This window comes from Tamandua tetradactyla, chromosome 3, assembly GCF_023851605.1.
Source record: "Tamandua tetradactyla isolate mTamTet1 chromosome 3, mTamTet1.pri, whole genome shotgun sequence".
In the NCBI taxonomy this organism is placed as follows: Eukaryota; Metazoa; Chordata; class Mammalia; order Pilosa; family Myrmecophagidae; genus Tamandua; species Tamandua tetradactyla.
This window is the reverse complement of record NC_135329.1, coordinates 169,769,462-169,788,430: the sequence shown is the minus strand read 5'-3', so window position 1 is coordinate 169,788,430 and position 18,969 is coordinate 169,769,462. Positions and strand designations below refer to the sequence as shown.

The following is an 18,969-nucleotide window of genomic DNA, read 5'->3' as shown; positions in this document are numbered from 1 at the left end:
TCTCAATTGATGCAGAGAAGGCATTTGACAAGATTCAACATCCTTTCCTGTTGAAAACACTTCAAAGGATAGGAATACAAGGGAACTTCCTTAAATGATAAAGGGAATATATGAAAAACCCACAGCTAATATCATCCTCAATGGGGAAAAATTGAAAACTTTCCCCCTAAGATCAGGAACAAGACAAGGATGTCCACTATCACCACTGTTATTCAACATCATGTTGGAAGTTCTAGCTAGAGCAATTAGACAAGAAAAAGAAATACAAGGCATCAAAATTGGAAAGGAAGAAGTAAAACTATCACTGCTTGCAGATGATATGATACTATATGTCGAAAATCCTGAAAAATCCACAGCAAAACTACTAGAGCTAATAAACGAGTACAGCAAAGTAGCAGGTTACACGATCGACATTCAAAAATCTGTAGTGTTCCTATACACTAGCAATGAACAAGCTGAGGGGAAAATCAAGAAACGAATCCCATTTACAATTGCAACTAAAAGAATAAAATACTTAGGAATAAATTTAACTAAAGAGAAAAAAGACCTATGCAAAGAGAACTACAAAAAACTGTTAAAAGAAATCACAGAAGACCTAAATAGATGGAAGGGCATACCATGTTCATGGATTGGAAGACTAAATATAATTAAGATGTCAGTCCTACCTAAATTGATTTACAGATTCAATGCAATACCAATCAAAATCCCAACAACTTATTTTTCAGAAATAGAAAAACCAATAAGCAAATTTATCTGGAAGGGCAGGGTGCCCCGAATTGCTAAACGTATCTTGAGGAAAAAAAACGAAGCTGGAGGTCTCACGCTGCCGGACTTTAAGGCATATTATGAAGCCACAGTGGTCAAAACAGCATGGTATTGGCATAAAGATAGATATATTGACCAATGGAATTGAATAGAGTGCTCAGATATAGGCCCTCTCATCTATGGACATTTGATCTTTGATAAGGCAGTCAAGCCAACTCACCTGGGACAGAACAGTCTCTTCAATAAATGGTGCCTAGAGAACTGGATATCCATATGCAAAAGAATGAAAGAGGACTCTTATCTCACACCCTATACAAAAGTTAACTCAAAATGGATCAAAGATCTAAAGATTAGGTCTAAGACCATAAAACAGTTAGAGGAAAATGTAGGGAGATGTCTTATGAATCTTACAGTTGGAGGCGGGTTTATGGACCTTACACCTAAAGCAAGAGCATTGAATAAATAAATAAATAAATAAATAAATGGGAGCTCCTCAAAATTAAACACTTTTGTGCATCAAAGAACTTCATCAAGAAAGTAGAAAACCTACACAATGGGAGACAATATTTGGAAACGACATATCAGATAAAGGTCTAGTATCCAGAATTTATAAAGAGATTGTTCAACTCAACAACAAAAAGACAGCCAATCCAATTACAAAATGGGAAAAAGACTTGAACAGACACTTTTCAGAAGAGGAAATACAAATGGCCAAAAGGCACATGAAGAGATGCTCAATGTCCCTGGCCATTAGAGAAACGCAAATCAAAACCACAATGAGATATCATCTCACACCCACCAGAATGGCCATTATCAACAAAACAGAAAATGACAAGTGCTGGAGAGGATGTGGAGAAAGAGGCACACTTATCCACTGTTGGTGGGAATGTCAAATGGTGCAACCATTGTGGAAGGCAGTCTGGCGGTTCCTCAATAAACTGAATATAGAATTGCCATACGACCCAGCAATACCATTGCTAGGTATCTACTCAGAAGACTTAAGGGCAAAAACACAAACGGACATTTGCACACCAATGTTTATAGCAGCATTATTTACAGTTGCAAAGAGATGGAAACAGCCAAAATGTCCATCAACAGACGAGTGGCTAAACAAACTGTGGTATATACATATGATGGAATATTATGCAGCTCTAAGACAGAATAAACTTATGAAGCATATAATAACATGGATGGACCTAGAGAACATTATGCTGAGTGAGACTAGCCAAAAACTAAAGGACAAATACTTTATGGTCTCACTGATATGAACTGACATTAGTGAATAAACTTGGAATATGTCATTGGTAGCAGAGACCATCAGGAGATAGAAATAGGGTAAGATAGTGGGTAATTGAAGCTGAAGGGATACAGACTGTGCAACAGGACTGGATACAAAAACTCAGAAATGGACAGCACAATACTACCTAATTGTAATGTAATTATGTTAAAACATTGAATGAAGCTGCATGTGAGGTATAGGTGTTGGGTTTTTTTTTTTCTCTCTCGTTTTATTTCTTATTCTGTTGTCTTTATTTCTTTTTCTAAATCGATGCAAATGTACTAAGAAATGATGAATATGCAACTATGTGATGATATTAAGAATTACTGATTGTATATGTAGATTGGAATGATTTCTAAATGTTTTGTTAGTTAATTATTTTTTAATTAATAAAACAAAGAATCTTTTAATGACATACAGGACTGTCTAACCTGGTTAATTCCATAAATTCAGCAGTGCTTTACATTCCTGTTAGGTAGTAATTACGTAGCAAACTTGACAAATCTGCTACACATGAGTCACATGTAATTCATCAAGTGTTAAAGAGGGATTCTTTGAGGAATGTGAATTCACAGTTCTCTTTGATATTAAGTCTAATGCAGTCTTTCTACAATCAACATTTTTTTCTTGAAACGTATTGATCCAGTCTTGATAAAGAAAGCAGTCAGAATTAAACCAGCACATGCTAAGCATATCCACACACATGCATGAAACCTAGACCAACAGCAATTGCTGCCATCAAGACAATGAATAGAATGATAGAATCAAAGAAAAGAGGGATGTGCTAACCTTCTCTTAGAAACAAAAATAGGTTTATAGTTGCAGTGAAAATCCAAATTCTAGAACATGCTTCTGGTTAATAAATACATCCAGTGGATTTGCTGTGGCCATGGAACTAAATCTGTGGGCTCTGATACTAACTTACAATAATTGGAAGTTAAACTGGAAAAAAAAGAAAAGAATGAAAGATTTTAGGAGTCTTTATCCCATGAATAGGAAATGTGGCCTTGATCGTTTCTCCTTATCTATCTCAGTCAAGAATGAAAAGAGAAATAAATCAAGACCTTAGGGGACTTAAATCTATTGGTAAAACTCAGGCATTAAAAAGAGGATTACTGTACTAATAGAGACTTGGAGAAACAAAGATTTCACGAAAATGATCTCTGGCATACTATGTATTGGGGCTGAAAATCATCACTGAGACCTGATTTCTGGTCAGGTGCTGGAAACCCATGGTATTGATATAAAACAATATGCTTTGTAGAGAAATAGCTCAAGGTGGGGCAAGGTGGTGGCATAGGGAGGTGTGGAATTTAGTCCTCTAGAGCTGATAGTAAACAGCCAGGAACTGTCTGGAACAACTGTTTGGGGAACATCCACGATCAGACATACTTCATACCCCAGTCTGGAACAGGTGGCAGGGCGAAGATCACAGCGCAAAACTGTAAGTAAAGCCCCCAAAATGTGGAGGCTAGAGCCCCTCCCCAACTGGCAGAGCAGGCTGTTGGAGACACTTCCCCATGGGAAAAATAAGCAGTCTCTACTAGGAATTAGGGAAGAGCTCAACCAAGCTCCAACTGTGGTTTTAATGAACAAATTTGGGCTGCTGAATATATGCTCCAAATCCAGATAAACCCAGAGCAAGCAGGAAAGGAACCCTGAGGCATCACCCAGCAGAGACGGGCTGACAGGAAACAGAAAAAAACAAAACAGAACAATACAGGCTTTTGGAGTTAGCCAAACTCAGAATGTTGGTAAAGAGCTGTGCCTCAAGAAAAGGGTCACATAGAGTTGGGTACCAACTTTGGCTCTTGACTGGTGAACCTTGGAGGTGAGGACTGGCTCTGAAAATGGATTTACTATTTATTTATTTTTAACTCTTCTAAGTAGCTCATTAGAGAAAGCCTCAGGCATTTTCAGTTGTCAGCACTGACCCAGAGCAGAGTTAAGAGGCCTGAGAAACAAAGTAACTAGTCAAGTGAAAGAGATAATTCCCTAAAGGACTTTTCTTCCCCAAGAAAATGGAGGGCAGCCGGATAGAGTGGCAGACCTCAGTTAGAGACCCCAGGAGCTGGAAATAGAAGCAGCTTAAGCTTGCCATCTACCTCAGCCTCTGTCTCAACCACACCCCTGGCAGGAACAAGGTCTGTTGAGAATTAAAGGCCCTGGACCACTTTATGCTGATTGGGAGTTTCTGGCTGACAAGGGCCACCTGCCAGGAAGAATAGGAAAAACAGAGTCTAAAGGCTTCGTGGGAAAGTCTTGCAAACTTCTGGGTCTTATCCTCAGGGAAATTTGATACTGATTACACCCTCCTCCTGAGACCTGGGCTTGTTAGGCATGGGAAAATCTGATAACGGTCAATCATATGTGGGGAGACCCTCCTCAAAAGAAAAGGTTCCATATAGACAGGGCAAGAGCCTGAAAACAAGAAAAACAAGAGCTAAAAAATTCTGATCAGTTAAACAGAAGGTATGCTAAAGGTGTAGAATAAATTAATACCAAAGAACAGATAGAGAGCAAAACCAGCAACAGGAAAACCCTTGGTAAAAGAGTGAAAACAACCTCCATAATTTCAAAGGAAATCAGACACCTCAACACCAGCAAAAAATTATAAGTCATACCAAGTAAAAACAAAGATATGGCACAGTGAAAAAACAAACTTACACTTAAAATGAGATACAGGAGTTGAAACAACGAATTAAAGATGTTCAAAAAAATGTTAAATAAAAAATCGAGTTGAAGGAAGAAATGACAAAAAAATATGGACATAAAGAAGACATTGGGCAACCATTATGAAAAATTTGAAAGCTTGAAAAATCAAATGGTAGAACTTATGGGAATGAAAGGCACAATAGAAGAGACAAAAAATACAGTGAAGACTTACATCAGATTTGAAGAGGCAGGAGAAAGTGTCAGTGAATTAGAGGACAGGACTTCTGAAACCCTATTCACAGAAAAACAGATATGGAAAAGAATGAAAAAATATGAGCAGGGTCTCAGGAAACTGAATGATAACATGAAGCACATGATTTATGGGTGTCCCAAAAGAAGAGAAGGGAAAAGGGACAGAAAGAAATAGTGGAGGAAATAATCACTGAAAATTTCCCATCTCTCATGAAAGATTTAAAATTGTAGATCCAAGAAGTGCAGTGTAACCCACAGAATATATCTGAATAGACCTACACCAAGACACTTATTAGTGAGATTGTCAAATGTCAAAGACAAAGAGAATTCTGAAAGCAGCAAGAGATAAGCAATCCATCACATACAAGTCAAGCTTGAAAAGACTACGTGTGTATTTCTCAGCAGAGACTGTGGAGACGAGAAGGCAGTGGTATATATTTAAGACACTGATGGAGAAAAACTGCCAACAGGATTTCTACATCCAACAAATTGTCCTTCAAAAAATGAGGGACCATTTTAAATACTTTTGTATGCAGATTTTTTTAATAGACCTACTCTACAAGAAATACTAAAGGGAACACTATAGGCAGATAGGAAAAGACAGGAGACAGAGGTTTGGAGAAGATGTGGAAATGAAGACTATCAGTAAGTGTATGGAATGAAGTCATGATACATGGAACAACATGAATGAACCTTAAGGACATTATGTTGAGTGAAATTAGCCAGAGACAAAAGGACAAATTAGTGGTCTCGCTGATATGAACTAACATTAATGAGCAAACTTTGAAAGTTGAGGTTGAGAACAGAGGTTATCAGGAGATAGAAAGAGGGTACAGAGTGGGTATATGATGCTGAAGAAGTTCAGAGTGTTCTCAACAGAATTGATTGTAAAGATCCGGAAAATGGATAGTACAGTATTACCTGATGGTTGCACGATATTGTAAGTACGCTGATCAAACTGAGTATGAATATGGTTGAAAGAAGACAGCTAGGCACATGTATGTCACCAGAAGGAAAGATAGATGGTAAAGACTGGGACTGTATAACTTAGAGAAACATAAGAGTGGACAATGATGGTGAGTAAATGTACAGCTATAAGAATGTTTTTTACAGGAGGGAGAACGAATGTCAGCATTGCAAGGTGCTGAGAATGGGATGGTAAATGGAAAAAACACAATCGACGCAAACCAAGGTCAACAGTTAACAGTAACATAATGCTTCCGTTAAATATAACAAAGGCAATATACCAAAGTGAAGGTCAATAAGAGGCTTTCTGATGCAGCTGGGATGGATGCAATATGGCGACGGTGGCTATGGCTTTGAGTGAAATATGACAGCATAGAAAGACCAAGCCACTCCCCAACTCTCAGATCCCACAGATTATCATGCTTCAAGTTTTGTGACAAAAAGGTTTTGAGAGAATAAACCGGAACCTAGTATGTCTTGACCTAGGTAGAGGAGATTTCTCTTGGTGTGCAGTTCATGTTCCTGTTGATTGGACTGGGTTTCCTCCTGGTGAAATGTTTGGGATTCCTGCCATAATAAAATTTATGGCACTTGTGAAAATTTATCAAGAGACCAGAAGCAATGAAGGAGTTTCTTTTAATCTTGAACAGACAGATGAGGTGAAGATGTAAGAGAGAAAAGGAAAACTTGTGTTGTAGTCCTCAGAAAATGTTGAGCATGGGAGGTCCTCTACCATAGGAATTGTCAGGCAGGGGCCATTTTTCAGTATATCAGTCTCAGTGATCCCTAACTTGTGATCCTGCACCAACTTTATTTAAGTTAATCACAAACGACTGAGATGTGTAGACTTGAGGGAGGCAGCCCTTAATGACCCAGGTTCTGTATGAAACCTGTTCAGTTCTGCAGAATTCTACATATTCTTTCAAAGTTCCCTGCTATATTCATAAATAATAGATGAGTTAATTGAATTTAAATATAAAGCATTTCATACATTTGTGCATTGGGTCTGTTCAAATGCATAATATAAATGTTAAACAATTTTATGAATGAGAGGAAAGTGAGGTTATCCATATACAGGAATAATTCAACCCTAGTTATTTTTCAAAAGTGATATATCTTGGATATTTCTTGCCTTATGTTGAGTCTGTAGATTTACCTGAAATTGGAAAAGATAGTTTTAATTATGGGTGCTCTAGAGCAAGTATTGTAATCAGCATCAGGAAGTCATGATTGCAAATCTTTGGGGAAATTTCCAGGTGTTTATCAGACCACATGTTATGTGATATTCCTTTACAGTGCAGTTGTATGTATTCAGGATGTCTATGCATCTCTGAGTGTATCTGAGAGGCAGATGGCATTTGAACATTGGGGTTGAATTTATTGGTACTCCAAACCCATTTTCAGCTTTATATACACAATCTCCACTGACTCGGTGCTGTCATTTTGAGCATTACACTCAGTACTTTGTTAAGGATAGCCTTGTGTGAATGTAAATTTCTGTGATATGTTAGGAGCTTATGACCTTCAAAGATGTAGCTGTAAACTTTACCCAGGAAAGTGGACATTGCTAGACACATCCCAGAGATAGAAGTTCAGGTAAGTGATGCTGGAAAATTATCTGTTATCTGGTCTCTGGGATGTCAGGTCTGCAAATCAGATGCATTCCCAGTTGGCACAAGGTATTTCTTCTTTTAAAACCAGAGTCCAGCATGTATCTCACACTTGAAAGAATTCCTTTTTTTTTTTTTGGCATGGGCAGATACCAGGAATTGAACCCAAGTCTCCATTATGGCAGGCAAGAATTCTGCCACTGAGCCACCATCACACTGCCTGAAAGAATTCCTTTTAATGAAACTATTTGCAAGAAGATTCCACTTTGTTTCACAGTGACTAAACATGCATTAATCCCCAAGAGAAAAAAAAAACCATATTTAAGAAAATAACTTGAAAAAGTCCTCAGTGACTTGTCATCTTTTAATCCATATAAGCAGATTCACACTAGAAGTATATCATATGAATGCTATTGAAGTGCAAAAGCCTTTATTACAAGCTCTGGCCACAGATGATATAATGGAACTCAAACTGTGAGATAAACCATACGACTGCCCTCTATGTGGGAAAGCACTCAGTAGATTTTCTCACCTTAAAGAACATGAGAGAGAGCTCACTGGAGAGAAACCCTGCGAATGCCTCACGTGTGTATGCCTTCAGTCATTGTTCAACCTCAGCCAACATGAAATGAAACCCCGTAAATGTCATCTATGTTGGAAAGCTTTTGTTCATTCTTCTGCCTTCAGGCAACATGAGAGAATGTATAGTGTGCATAAGCCAAAAGAATGTCATCTATATGGGAGCACCTAAGTTTTCCTAACCTTAGATGACATTAATTATTCAAGCTTTAGAGTAAAGCTATGAATGTCATCAGTGTGAGAAGCTGTCAGTCAATATTCTGACCTTGGATCGAATGAGAGAACTCGCACTACATATTGGAATATGGTAGAGATTTCAGATATAGCTTTAATCTTTCAAAACACTAGAGAATTCACATCCTGAAGAAACATGTTATAATTGATGTGGTAGTGCCTTTAGTCATGAGTACTACTTCAGTTAATGTAAGAACACATATACAGGAAGGAACTCATAAGAATGTCATCTTCACAGCAAAGGCCTCAATAGTTTCTCTGATGACATACCATATGAAAAAATCACAATATAAATCTAGTGAAAATGGAAAGTCCTCATCTAACCTCTGATAAGCAATCCAGAAAAATTACATGTGAGAAATTCTATGTCTGTGCTCAGTTTGGTAGTGCCTTAATCTGTAAATTTGTCCTTTAAACAAAATGAGGGTGTTCCATAGGGAAAAAAAAATCAGTAAGAGGGAATATAGGGGAGGGGTATGGGATTCTTGATGGTGGTAGTGTTTCTCCTTTTTCTTTAATTCATTTTTCCCCCTCTTTTTACTTTGTGGAAGCAATAGAGATGTCCTCATATAGATTGTGGTGGTGAATGTATAACTATATGCTTATACCAGGGGCCATTGATTATTTACGCAGGATGGATTTATGGGGGGTAATTAACACTATTTAATAAATAAGCAGAAAGACATAAGTGCTGGAGAAAATGCAGAAAGAGAGAGATGTACCTATTCATTGTTGGTGGGGAAGTAGAATAGTGCAGCCCTCCGAAGGGCAGTGTGGTAGTTGCACAGAAGGCTAAGTCCAGGATTGCCATGTGATCCTGCAACCTCATTATGGGGTGTATACTTGGAAGAGCTGAAAGTAGGGACAGGAATGGACATTTGCATGCTGGTGTTTATGGCAGCAGTATTCACAATTTACAATGGATGGAAGTGGCCTAAGGGTACACTGACTGATAAACCGAAGGGTAAACTGTGGTGTATACATATAATGGAATACTGAGAAGTTGCAAGAAGAAGTGAAGTGTGAGGCAGGCAACTAGGTGAATGAACTTTAAAGGCAGTATGTTGAATGAAATAAGCCTGAAACGAAAAGACAAATAATATAACGCTTCGCTAATATAGAATAACTGCAAAATGAGCAAACTTGAGAATTGAATTCAAGAGCATAGGTTATCAGAGGAAGGCTTGTAAAGGTTCCTAGATTGTAAGCTTTTAGCCCCAATCATATCTATTCTTGAGTTGTAATGGTCATTTCTAAATTCTGAGGTGCTGGGCTCTTTATGTATATCCTTTATCGTCCCCCAGAACTTCAGGTATTTGTGTGATACCTGAGACTCAGAGCTAGAGTTCTACAGCTCTCAAAGTCAGCCTTACCCCATACAGCAACTGTTAAAGAAGCTGAAAGAGAGAGATGGCTAATTCGTATCGATTAGAGTATTAATGAAGCTGATCTAGTTACGACCAAGATAAATCTGACTAAAGGGTAAAGGATGATACTGACTGTGGTTTAAAACTTCAACTTCTATGTGAGACTGAAAGAAGAGATGTTTACTTGGCACAGAATTTTTATTTTTGGTAGCATAGTATCTAATTTAACCTGTGTGATCAGTACATTTGAACACCATAAGTATGTGGAACCTTGAATAGGGAGTGAGATCTTGTTGGTTTATACAGGTTAGTGTAATGCCCCAATATATCCAAGAGTAATCTGGGCAAAAAATAAAAAAATATTTGCAAAGTCCCCTTGAGGAACTGAGGGAAAAAGTAGAAATATTTAACTTCCCCATGTGGGAAATTCCTGATATTCTAGCAAGCACTGGAGACTACTAATTTAATAGGTCAAGCCCTCAAACTTGGGACTTGCCATTATGAAACTTATTCCTGCAAAAGAGAAGCTAAGCCTACTTATAATTATGCCTGAGAGTCATCATGAGAGCATCTTTTGTTGCTCAGGTGTGGCCTCTCTCTGTAAGCCAACTCTGCAGGTAAACTCACTGCCCTCCTCCTTAGATGGGACATGACTCCCAGGGGTGTAAATCTTCCTGGCAACATGGGACATGACTCCTGGGGATGAGTCTGGACCTGACATCATGGGATTAAGAAAGCCTTTTTGACCAAAAGGGGGAAGAGAAATGAAACAAAATAAAGTTTCAGTGGCTAAGAGACTTCAAATAGAGTCGAGAGGTCATTTAATGTATTAGAATAGCTAGAAGGACATACCTGAAACTGTTCAACTATAGTAGCCTTGATTCTTGAAGATGATTATATAACTATATAGCTTTTTGGGGGTGATTGTGTGATTGTGAAAACCTTGTGATTGACACACTCTTTATCCAGTGTATGGACAGATAAGTAAGAAAATAAAGACAAAAAATAAATAATGGGGGAGAGAGAAGGTATAGGGTTGTTTTAGTTTGCTAGCTGCCAGAATGCAATATATCAGAAACAGAATGGCTTTTAAAAAGGGGAATTTAACGAGTTGCTAGTTTACAGTTCTAAGGCCAAGAAAATGTCTCAAGTAAAAGAAGTCTATAGTAATGTCCACTCTAAGGTATCCATCCAGGGAAAGATACCTTGGTTCAAGAAGGCCAATGAAGTTCAGGGTTTCTCTCTCAAGTGGAAAGGCACATGACGAACATAGTCAGGGCTTTTCTCTCAGCTGGAAGGGCACATGGCGAACACGGCGTCATCTGCTAGATTTCTCTCCTGGCTTCTGGTTTCATGAAGCTCCCCGGGAGGCATTTTCCTTCTTCATCTCCCAAATGTCTCTGGCTGGTGAACTCTCTGCTTTGTGGTGCTGCTCTCTCTGAATCTCCTTTCTCCAAAATGTTTCCTCTTTTATAGGACTCCAGTAAACTAATAAGACCCACCCAGATTGGTGGAGACATGTCGTCCCTTAATCCAGTTTAACAACCACTCTTGACTAAATCATATCATCCAGGGAGATGATCTGATTACAGTTTCAAACATACAGTATTGAATAGGGATTATTCTACCTTTATGAAATGGGATTTTGATTAAAACATGGCCTAGAAAGGGGGCATACATCCTTTCAAACCAGCACAAGGGTATTTGGGATATTTTTTTTTACTCTATTTTTATTCTTGTCTTTATTGTTTTTAGAGTAATGGAAATGTTCAAAAATCGACTGTAATGATGAATGCACAACTACATGAGGATACTGTGAACCACTGATTGTGTACTTTGGATGATTATCTGGTATATGAGTATATCTCAATAAAATTGGATTTAAAAATGAATAAGGAATAGAAGAAGTGTTCAGATATAAGGAAAGAATAGTTATTTACTAGTAGTAAAAAATAGATTCTTAGTTCATACTCTGTAATGTCAATGGGATTAAAAAGAAAAGTAAGAAAAATTGAACCATAAAGAAAAGCTATACAGATGTGATTTATATTATCAACTTGGCAGATGAGCATTTGCTTTGCTATTACTTTGGTAATTGTGTGTGTGTGTGTGAAAGGCCCTGTTGAAAGTTTGCAGGCTGCTGGAATGTGATAATCCAGAAACAGAACAGCTTTTAAAAAGGGGAATTTATTAAGTTGCAAGTTTATGTGTTCTAAGGCTGTGATAATTTCCAAATTAAAGCAAGCCTATAAAAATGTCCAGGTAAGGCATCCAGGGAAAGATACCTTGGTTCAAGAAAGCTGATGACATTCAGGATTTCTCTCTCAATTGGAAAGACACATGGTGAACATGGTGACATCTGTTAGCTTTCTTTCCAGGCTTCTTGTCTCATGAAGTCCCCCTGGGGCATTTCCTTTCTTCATCTCCAAAGGTCTCTGGCTGCATGGGCTCTAAATCTAAACCTTTTTCCAAAAATGGTTCCCTCTTAAAGGACTCCAGTAAGCAGCCCCACCTTGAATGGTTGGAGACACATCTCCATGGAAACAACAAAAAAGATTCCACCCAGCAGTACTGAATGAGGATTAAAGGGCATGGCTTTTCTGGGGTACACAACAGATTCAAACCAGCATAGGCCCATAACCCATTCTCATCCTGACTTCACCCCCAAAGCAACCAATTTCACAGCTATCCAGCTGTTTTCTTATGTATATACAGTTTCATTTATACATATGTGCAATGTATATACAAGTTTTTCCTCAAAAATGTAATTATGTATGCATATTCATCTTTAGCTTTCCTTTCCGTACTTACATATATTGTGTATAACTTTCAAAGCTGATGTAGATCTTTGTTTTAATGACTGCAACACAGCATTTCCCCTATGTTAACAATTAGGATTTTACTTGCATTTGTGCTAATAAAATAATGTTGAAATGAACAACTTGCACTTATCCTCACATCCTGGGTTGACTTCCAGCTCAGTTTCTGTTTACACCTCCTCCCCACCCTTGGTTTCACCTCTCCTATAGTAATAGAGCAGGGAAGCCATATAGGCTGTGAAACTGCTACTATTGCTCTGGCCCCAGCCAATTTACTTGAGCCACAGAGAGAAGGCACTCCCTGATTGGATTGGCCCTGGTTTTGACCAGGCTACTGAGAGAAACAGCAGGTGGTATTTTGCCCCTGAACTCTCAGGAGCATTTTAGCCAAATTTAACCTTTTTATACATAAATACAGTCCTCCCCTTCATATTTCATTATCTGTCTGCATCACAAGGCTCTCTCAGGAACAACCACTACATGTATTGCTGTGCCTCCAGTTACTACTTCTTTAATTTGCATATGAAATTTTCTTATTGTATTTCATTTATATGAAGTGGGGGCCCTGTCAGTAAGGCAAGCTCAGGCAGTGTGTACATTTGATCAAACTCATCACAAATTTGTAGTTGGAGGAACATGAGTGTTTTGTTATTCTCCTTCCTGATTTTGCCTTTTGTGCTGGTTTGAAAGGATGTATGTCCCCTGGAAAAGCCATGCTTTAATCAAAATCCCATTTTGTAAAGGCAGAATAATCCCTATTCAATACTGTATGTAATCAGATCATCTCCTTAGAGATGTGACCCAATCAAGAGTGGTTGTTAAACTGGATTAGGGGAGATGTGTTTCCACCCATTTGGGTGGGTCTTGATTGGTTTACTGGAGTCCTATAAAAGAGGAAACATTTTGGAGAATGGGAGATTCAGAGAGAGCAGAGAATGCTGTGGCACCACAAAGCAGAGTCCAACAGCCAGTGACCTCTGGAGATGAAGAAGTAAAATGCCTTCCAGGGAGCTTCATGAAACAGGAAGCCAGGAGAGAAAGCTAGCACATGATGCCCTTTCACCATGTGGCTTTCCAGCTGAGAGAGAAACCCTGACCATGTTCTCCATGTGCCTTCTCATGTGAGAGAGAAACCATGAACTTCATCTGCCTTCTTAAACCAATGTATGTTTCCCTGAATGCCTTAGGTTGGACATTTCTATAGACTTCCTTTAATTGAGACATTTTCTCGGCCTTAGAACTGTAAACTAGCAGTTTACTAAATTCCCCTTTTTAAAAGCCATTCTGTTTCTGGTATATTGCATTCCAGCAGCTAGCAAATTAGAACACCTTTCTCCACAAGTTCTAAAAAAATAACAAAGCCTCATAAAATTCCAACACCTAAGTAAATGAATTTTGCCTTTCCACTCACTAGTCCCTACTCTTCCCTACTGCTTTTATTTCTAGTGAAGAGATTCTTCAAAGTAGGATCGCTGAGATTTAGGACATATACACATTAAGTATGAACAGATAACTGGAAAAGGAGATACATAGAGCACAAAAATGATGAAAAAATCCTAAAGTAACAGATTGCTATATTTTTACAGAAAGTATGTTGTCATTGCTATAAAAAATGGCATAAACAAACATAAAAATAAGAAAAGTTAGAATTTGGAAAAAATATTTCCAATTTGTATGACAGTGGTGGTGAATATACAAGTGTGTGATGATGTTGTGAGTCATTGATTGTATACTTTGGATGGACTGTATGTGTATAAAGATAACTCAGTAAAAATATTTTTTAAAAATTTATGACAGACTAATATTTTTATAAAGAATTTTTAGTAATAAGAAAAAAGATAAACATTCAAATAGAAGAACACAAAAAATAGAGTAGATAATTTACAAAATAAGAAATACAAATGGTCAGTATAAATTTTTAAATGTCAGTACCACTAATAAGAAAAATTAAGACAATTTTATTGTTTAATTATTTACTTTTTCTGACTAATGCTCAGTGTTGGTGAGAGTGGTAAGAAATAGAATTCTCATACATACACTGCATGGTATGTAAATATTTATGCTTAGGATAAAGGAAATTGCAATATGAAAAATCAATAGTTTTGCTTTATAAATCATTTTTAAATGCTGTGTTCAAAAAAAGAACAATAAAATCAAAAGGCAAACTAACTGGAAGAGTTCTTTTCTCAAATTTAATCAATGAAGGTCAGTGTAAAAAATGGCGTTTGTATATATATAAAACATTAACACTTTAATAGAAAAAAATGGGTAGAAGACTAGTTCTCAGAACTACAAATGAATATTAAACATAAGAAAAAATTATCAACCACACTTGTATTCTAGAAGATGCAAATTAAAACTGTATTAATTCTCTTTAGCCTAGCAAAGATTTTAAAACTGATTGCTATGATTGCTGCATCCTTTTGGAAAAGCAGTTTGCTCACACTCATTTATCAGTTGGATTTTATAAGCTCCTACTCCTTGACATAGTAATTTCCTTTCCAGGAATCCAGAAAAAAGAAATATTAGAAATTTTAAGACGCATATGTTTAACGACATCTAATTAAAAACACAGAAGAAGATTAGAAACAACTGAAGCGTTCAACGTTAGAAGACAAGTTATTAAAATAGTATTTTTAAAGAACATTTCCTGAAATGGTAAAAAAAAAAAAATCTCATAAAGTGAGATCTGATGGAAAAGTAGTATGCAAAATTGTATGTACAGTGGGTTCCAATTGTGCAAGTGTATATGAATATAAAAAGTAGAGAAGGAAATTAACACTGATAGTGAATGATACTGGATTTGTTTTGAGTGTCACTCAGGAGTGCAAGCATCTCAAGGATAGAATTGCACTCTAACCTATGTGTGAAACTCCAGGAACTACCCAGTTCCTGGCACACTGTAGGCCCCTGATAACTGTTGGCTGAACGGTGAGTGGTTCCCAAGTTAAGAGGGGAGTTCTCATCTCAGTGCTGATTGAATGGAAATGAAGCACAACTAAAGGAGAGAAAGAGCCTGGGGAAAATCACAACATTTGGCAAGGGAGTATATAAAAGGAAGTTGTGTCAATGCACCCTTTTTGTAAGTTGTCTAATTTAGTAACGTGAGTAAACGAGAGGCACAGTGCTGTAAGATGTGCTGAGAATAACTCTGAAGTGGCCGAGTGACTTGAGTTCGCAATTGTAGGAATTGCCTTACGACGCGCTGCGCTACATGACCGGCGAGTGCAACTACGGCGGCAGGGTGACCGATGACTGGGACCGCCGAACACTCCGCAGCATTCTCAACAAGTTCTTCACCACAGAATTAGTTCAAAATTCAAACTATAAATTCGACTCCAGTGGCATCTATTTTGTCCCTCCTTCTGGTGACGTAAGTATGCCCTTCAAGAAAACTACAGGCGGTAAAACGTGAAATCCCAATGGTAGTGACAAAATGGAAACTGGTCTCTTTCCCAGCCCCTTGCTTTCTGCGACCCCTTGCCTTATAGGGACAGAGCAAACCCCATGCATGATGGAGTCAGTAGTCCTGTTTGCTTTAAAAGGAAGAGTAGCAGAAACATACCTCACCCTAGAATAGCTTCCAGAGTAAACTGAAATTCCGTTATCATGACTTCAGTCCTGTGGGTCAAAAGACATTATCCCAATTGGAAATGAAAATTCACGAAAGGGATTACAAAATATTATTAACAGTGATAGTATTTATATTGTGCTTAATAATTTACAAGGCAGTTACACGTGATTATCTCGCTAGAGCATCGAATTAACATTGGTATTATTATTCTATTCCTTTTACAAATGAGAAGGTAGGTTTATTAAAGTTAAGTGATGCCCCCAAATCCCACAGCTAGAAAGTGGCAGAGTCACAGAATCAACTGTGGCACAAGGCCAAGATTCTCTTTTGCTACTCTTCTAGTCTTGTCAGGCGTAAGAGGTGGTAGCTGCCTTCTGATTGTCACACTACGGACTTCTAGGAACAGCCAGGACATTGAGTTTGGTTCTCACTTTATTCTAAGACAGCAGAAGGACACCTAAGAATGTGAAACACATGTCCACAGACAATAAAAGACAAATACCATGCTCACAACTCTAACCCCTCCATTCTCCAGGATGAATGCTAGCTGAGGGCAGGTTGTAATAGCATCAGCATGAAAGGAAAATTCAGACCTCTAGCCTGGGCCACTGATTGGGTGGAACACAGTCAATATGGGGGGTCCTGTGTGATGGTATCTTCAATGATGAATTGTCAAGTGAGAAAAAAAGCAAGACAGAGATTTATTTACTATGATCCATATTGTAAAACGTCAATGACCAACTCCCCTACCAAATCTGTATGTGGATAGTTGTGCATCATTATATAAGCATCAAAAAAGGTGAGGAATTTTGATAGAATTTCATGTAAATAAAATAGAGAATGTGTGTACAGATGCATAAAAAGATATATAATGTTAATGGTGGTTATCTCTGGATAATAAATTAAGATAGTCTAAGTTTTCTAGGGAGATTTTTCTTTCTGAATAAGATTTGACTTTAGGGTGAAAAACGTTCCTTTTATTATGAAAATAAATTAAAAGTCATCAGTAAAATGCGACACAGGAAGATTTACCTGTTAGAAATTTCTAGATGAGATTACCAGGATTCCTTCAGCCCATTTTAAAATCCATTCCAATAGAATGGTATGTTTTCTCTTCTTCTGTCAATGTGTCTTTTATATATACACACACATACACACACACACACACATAGTGGCACAGGCTGGAGGAAAATGAAAGCATTCAGTGTTCAGTCTCACAGGCTCATTCACTCAATAACTTGAGTATTGAAAATTACCTCTTTTCAGTGGGAAGGTTCTACAGTTGATTTCTGACCTTCTGACTCCTTGTTATTCATCCTTCCAGCACAAAAGCTACATTGAATACACAAAGACTCTGCCGCTGATGCCAGCTCCTGAAATCTTTGGGATGAATGCCAATGCGGATATCACTAAGGATCAGTCAGAAACCCAACTGCTGTTTGATAACATTCTCCTCACACAGGTGTGCAATCTATACAGGAACTGGCGTTAAGGCCTGTAAAAATACACTCCAGGCAGTGTGTGCCAGCGTAGCAGAAGCTGTCTCATACAGTTCTGTTTAAGTGAAGAATCATTTTTTTAAAAGAAAAAAAATTTGGGTCTTAAATGTAGATTTTAACATAAAATGCATTAATGTATGTCCCCCACCTCCATCAATCTTTGTATTTGAAACAAAGACCTATTCTTTGAGCTTCATTCTGCTGCTGAGATACATTTAGCCTTTTTTGCATAAATCAGCTGAATACATGATAAATCTTGTCTCTTTTGAGTTTCTTTAAAGTGGAAAAAGAATTTCAAAGATATATGGAAAACAATTTGATGACAGAATCCTTTTAGAATTGGACATCTTTTAATTTCCATTCTCTCACAGTTGTCTAATTCACACCTATTTCATTAGCTACTTTCCAAAATGACTCATCTTTGTCAGATATTCCAGAACATTTAACCTCGTTTACCTAGATATAACTAATCTCTTTGATACTAATATTTTATTAGATTATATAATATTTAACTGAAGTATACAATTATAATAGTAGATACAAAATGAATGAAAAGATTTAGGAAACAAATAGCTGCCTCTTGGTAAGCATGCATCTGCAGTGGCTAGGGCACTGGGTACGTTGGAAAGTGAGCTTCTGAAGACACAGAATTCAGCATGCTGTGGACACAAGCCAGTACATATGAAGAAAAAATGTTAATCTTGTGTCTGTCTTAAGAAATCTTCTTTTGTATCATTCTCCCTTTAGAAGATGTGTGCGTTTGTTTGGTTGTAGGGTGGGGGAGTGCACAGGGCAGTGGGGAGCAGATTAGTTCAAATAGCAAGTTTTGCACAATTATTAAATGAAATTTTAATGAAGTAAGGATAACCAATCTATCAAGAAAATTATTCAACTGTTTTCCAACTGATCTTTTTATTATTATGGAATCTCAGAGTAATAATGATAGTGACAGTGTTTACTGTGTGCTAACATTGTTCTAAGCGCTTTATGTATGTTAAACAGTGTTAACGCTTATTGCAATCCTAAGAGATTGTAGGGTCCCATCTCTACAGTGAGAAAACTGAGGCACAGAAAGGCTTGCATAACCTGGCCCAAGTCAGCTAGTACAATTGCAGGCCAGGATTCAAACTCAAGTTATGTGGCACCTACTAGTTTCCCTCCAGGATCTGTATTCTTAACCACCTTGCTGTTATATCTCTCTAAGTTCAAAAAATGTTTTAAGGCATAGAGGGCAGACACCCAGAGATACTGAAAAAACTCAAAGAACCAGATTAGGAGCATAAGGTGGCGTGCTATCATGGTTGGCACTGTGGTGCTGTCCAAGGAACTCCTACCTCTGGTCTACTCGAAAATGGCATTTTCTGGCATCA

At 37.6% G+C, this 18,969-nt stretch overlaps 1 protein-coding gene and 1 long non-coding RNA gene across 2 annotated transcripts in view; one reads left to right on the top strand and one right to left on the bottom strand.

The window, feature by feature from the left end:
- Positions 1-17,515, bottom strand: part of LOC143677903 (uncharacterized) — a 40,400-nt gene extending 22,885 nt beyond the window's left edge. Inside the window, exon 1 of the long non-coding RNA XR_013172974.1 lies at positions 17,357-17,515. This is a non-coding gene — a long non-coding RNA (uncharacterized LOC143677903). The remainder of the gene's footprint in view (positions 1-17,356) is intronic.
- Positions 1-18,969, top strand: part of DNAH7 (dynein axonemal heavy chain 7) — a 339,933-nt gene that overhangs the window by 280,800 nt on the left and 40,164 nt on the right. Inside the window, exons 59-60 of the mRNA XM_077154513.1 lie at positions 15,714-15,899; positions 17,425-17,562. Of these exons, the coding sequence (XP_077010628.1) occupies positions 15,714-15,899; positions 17,425-17,562 (324 nt within the window). The remainder of the gene's footprint in view (positions 1-15,713; positions 15,900-17,424; positions 17,563-18,969) is intronic.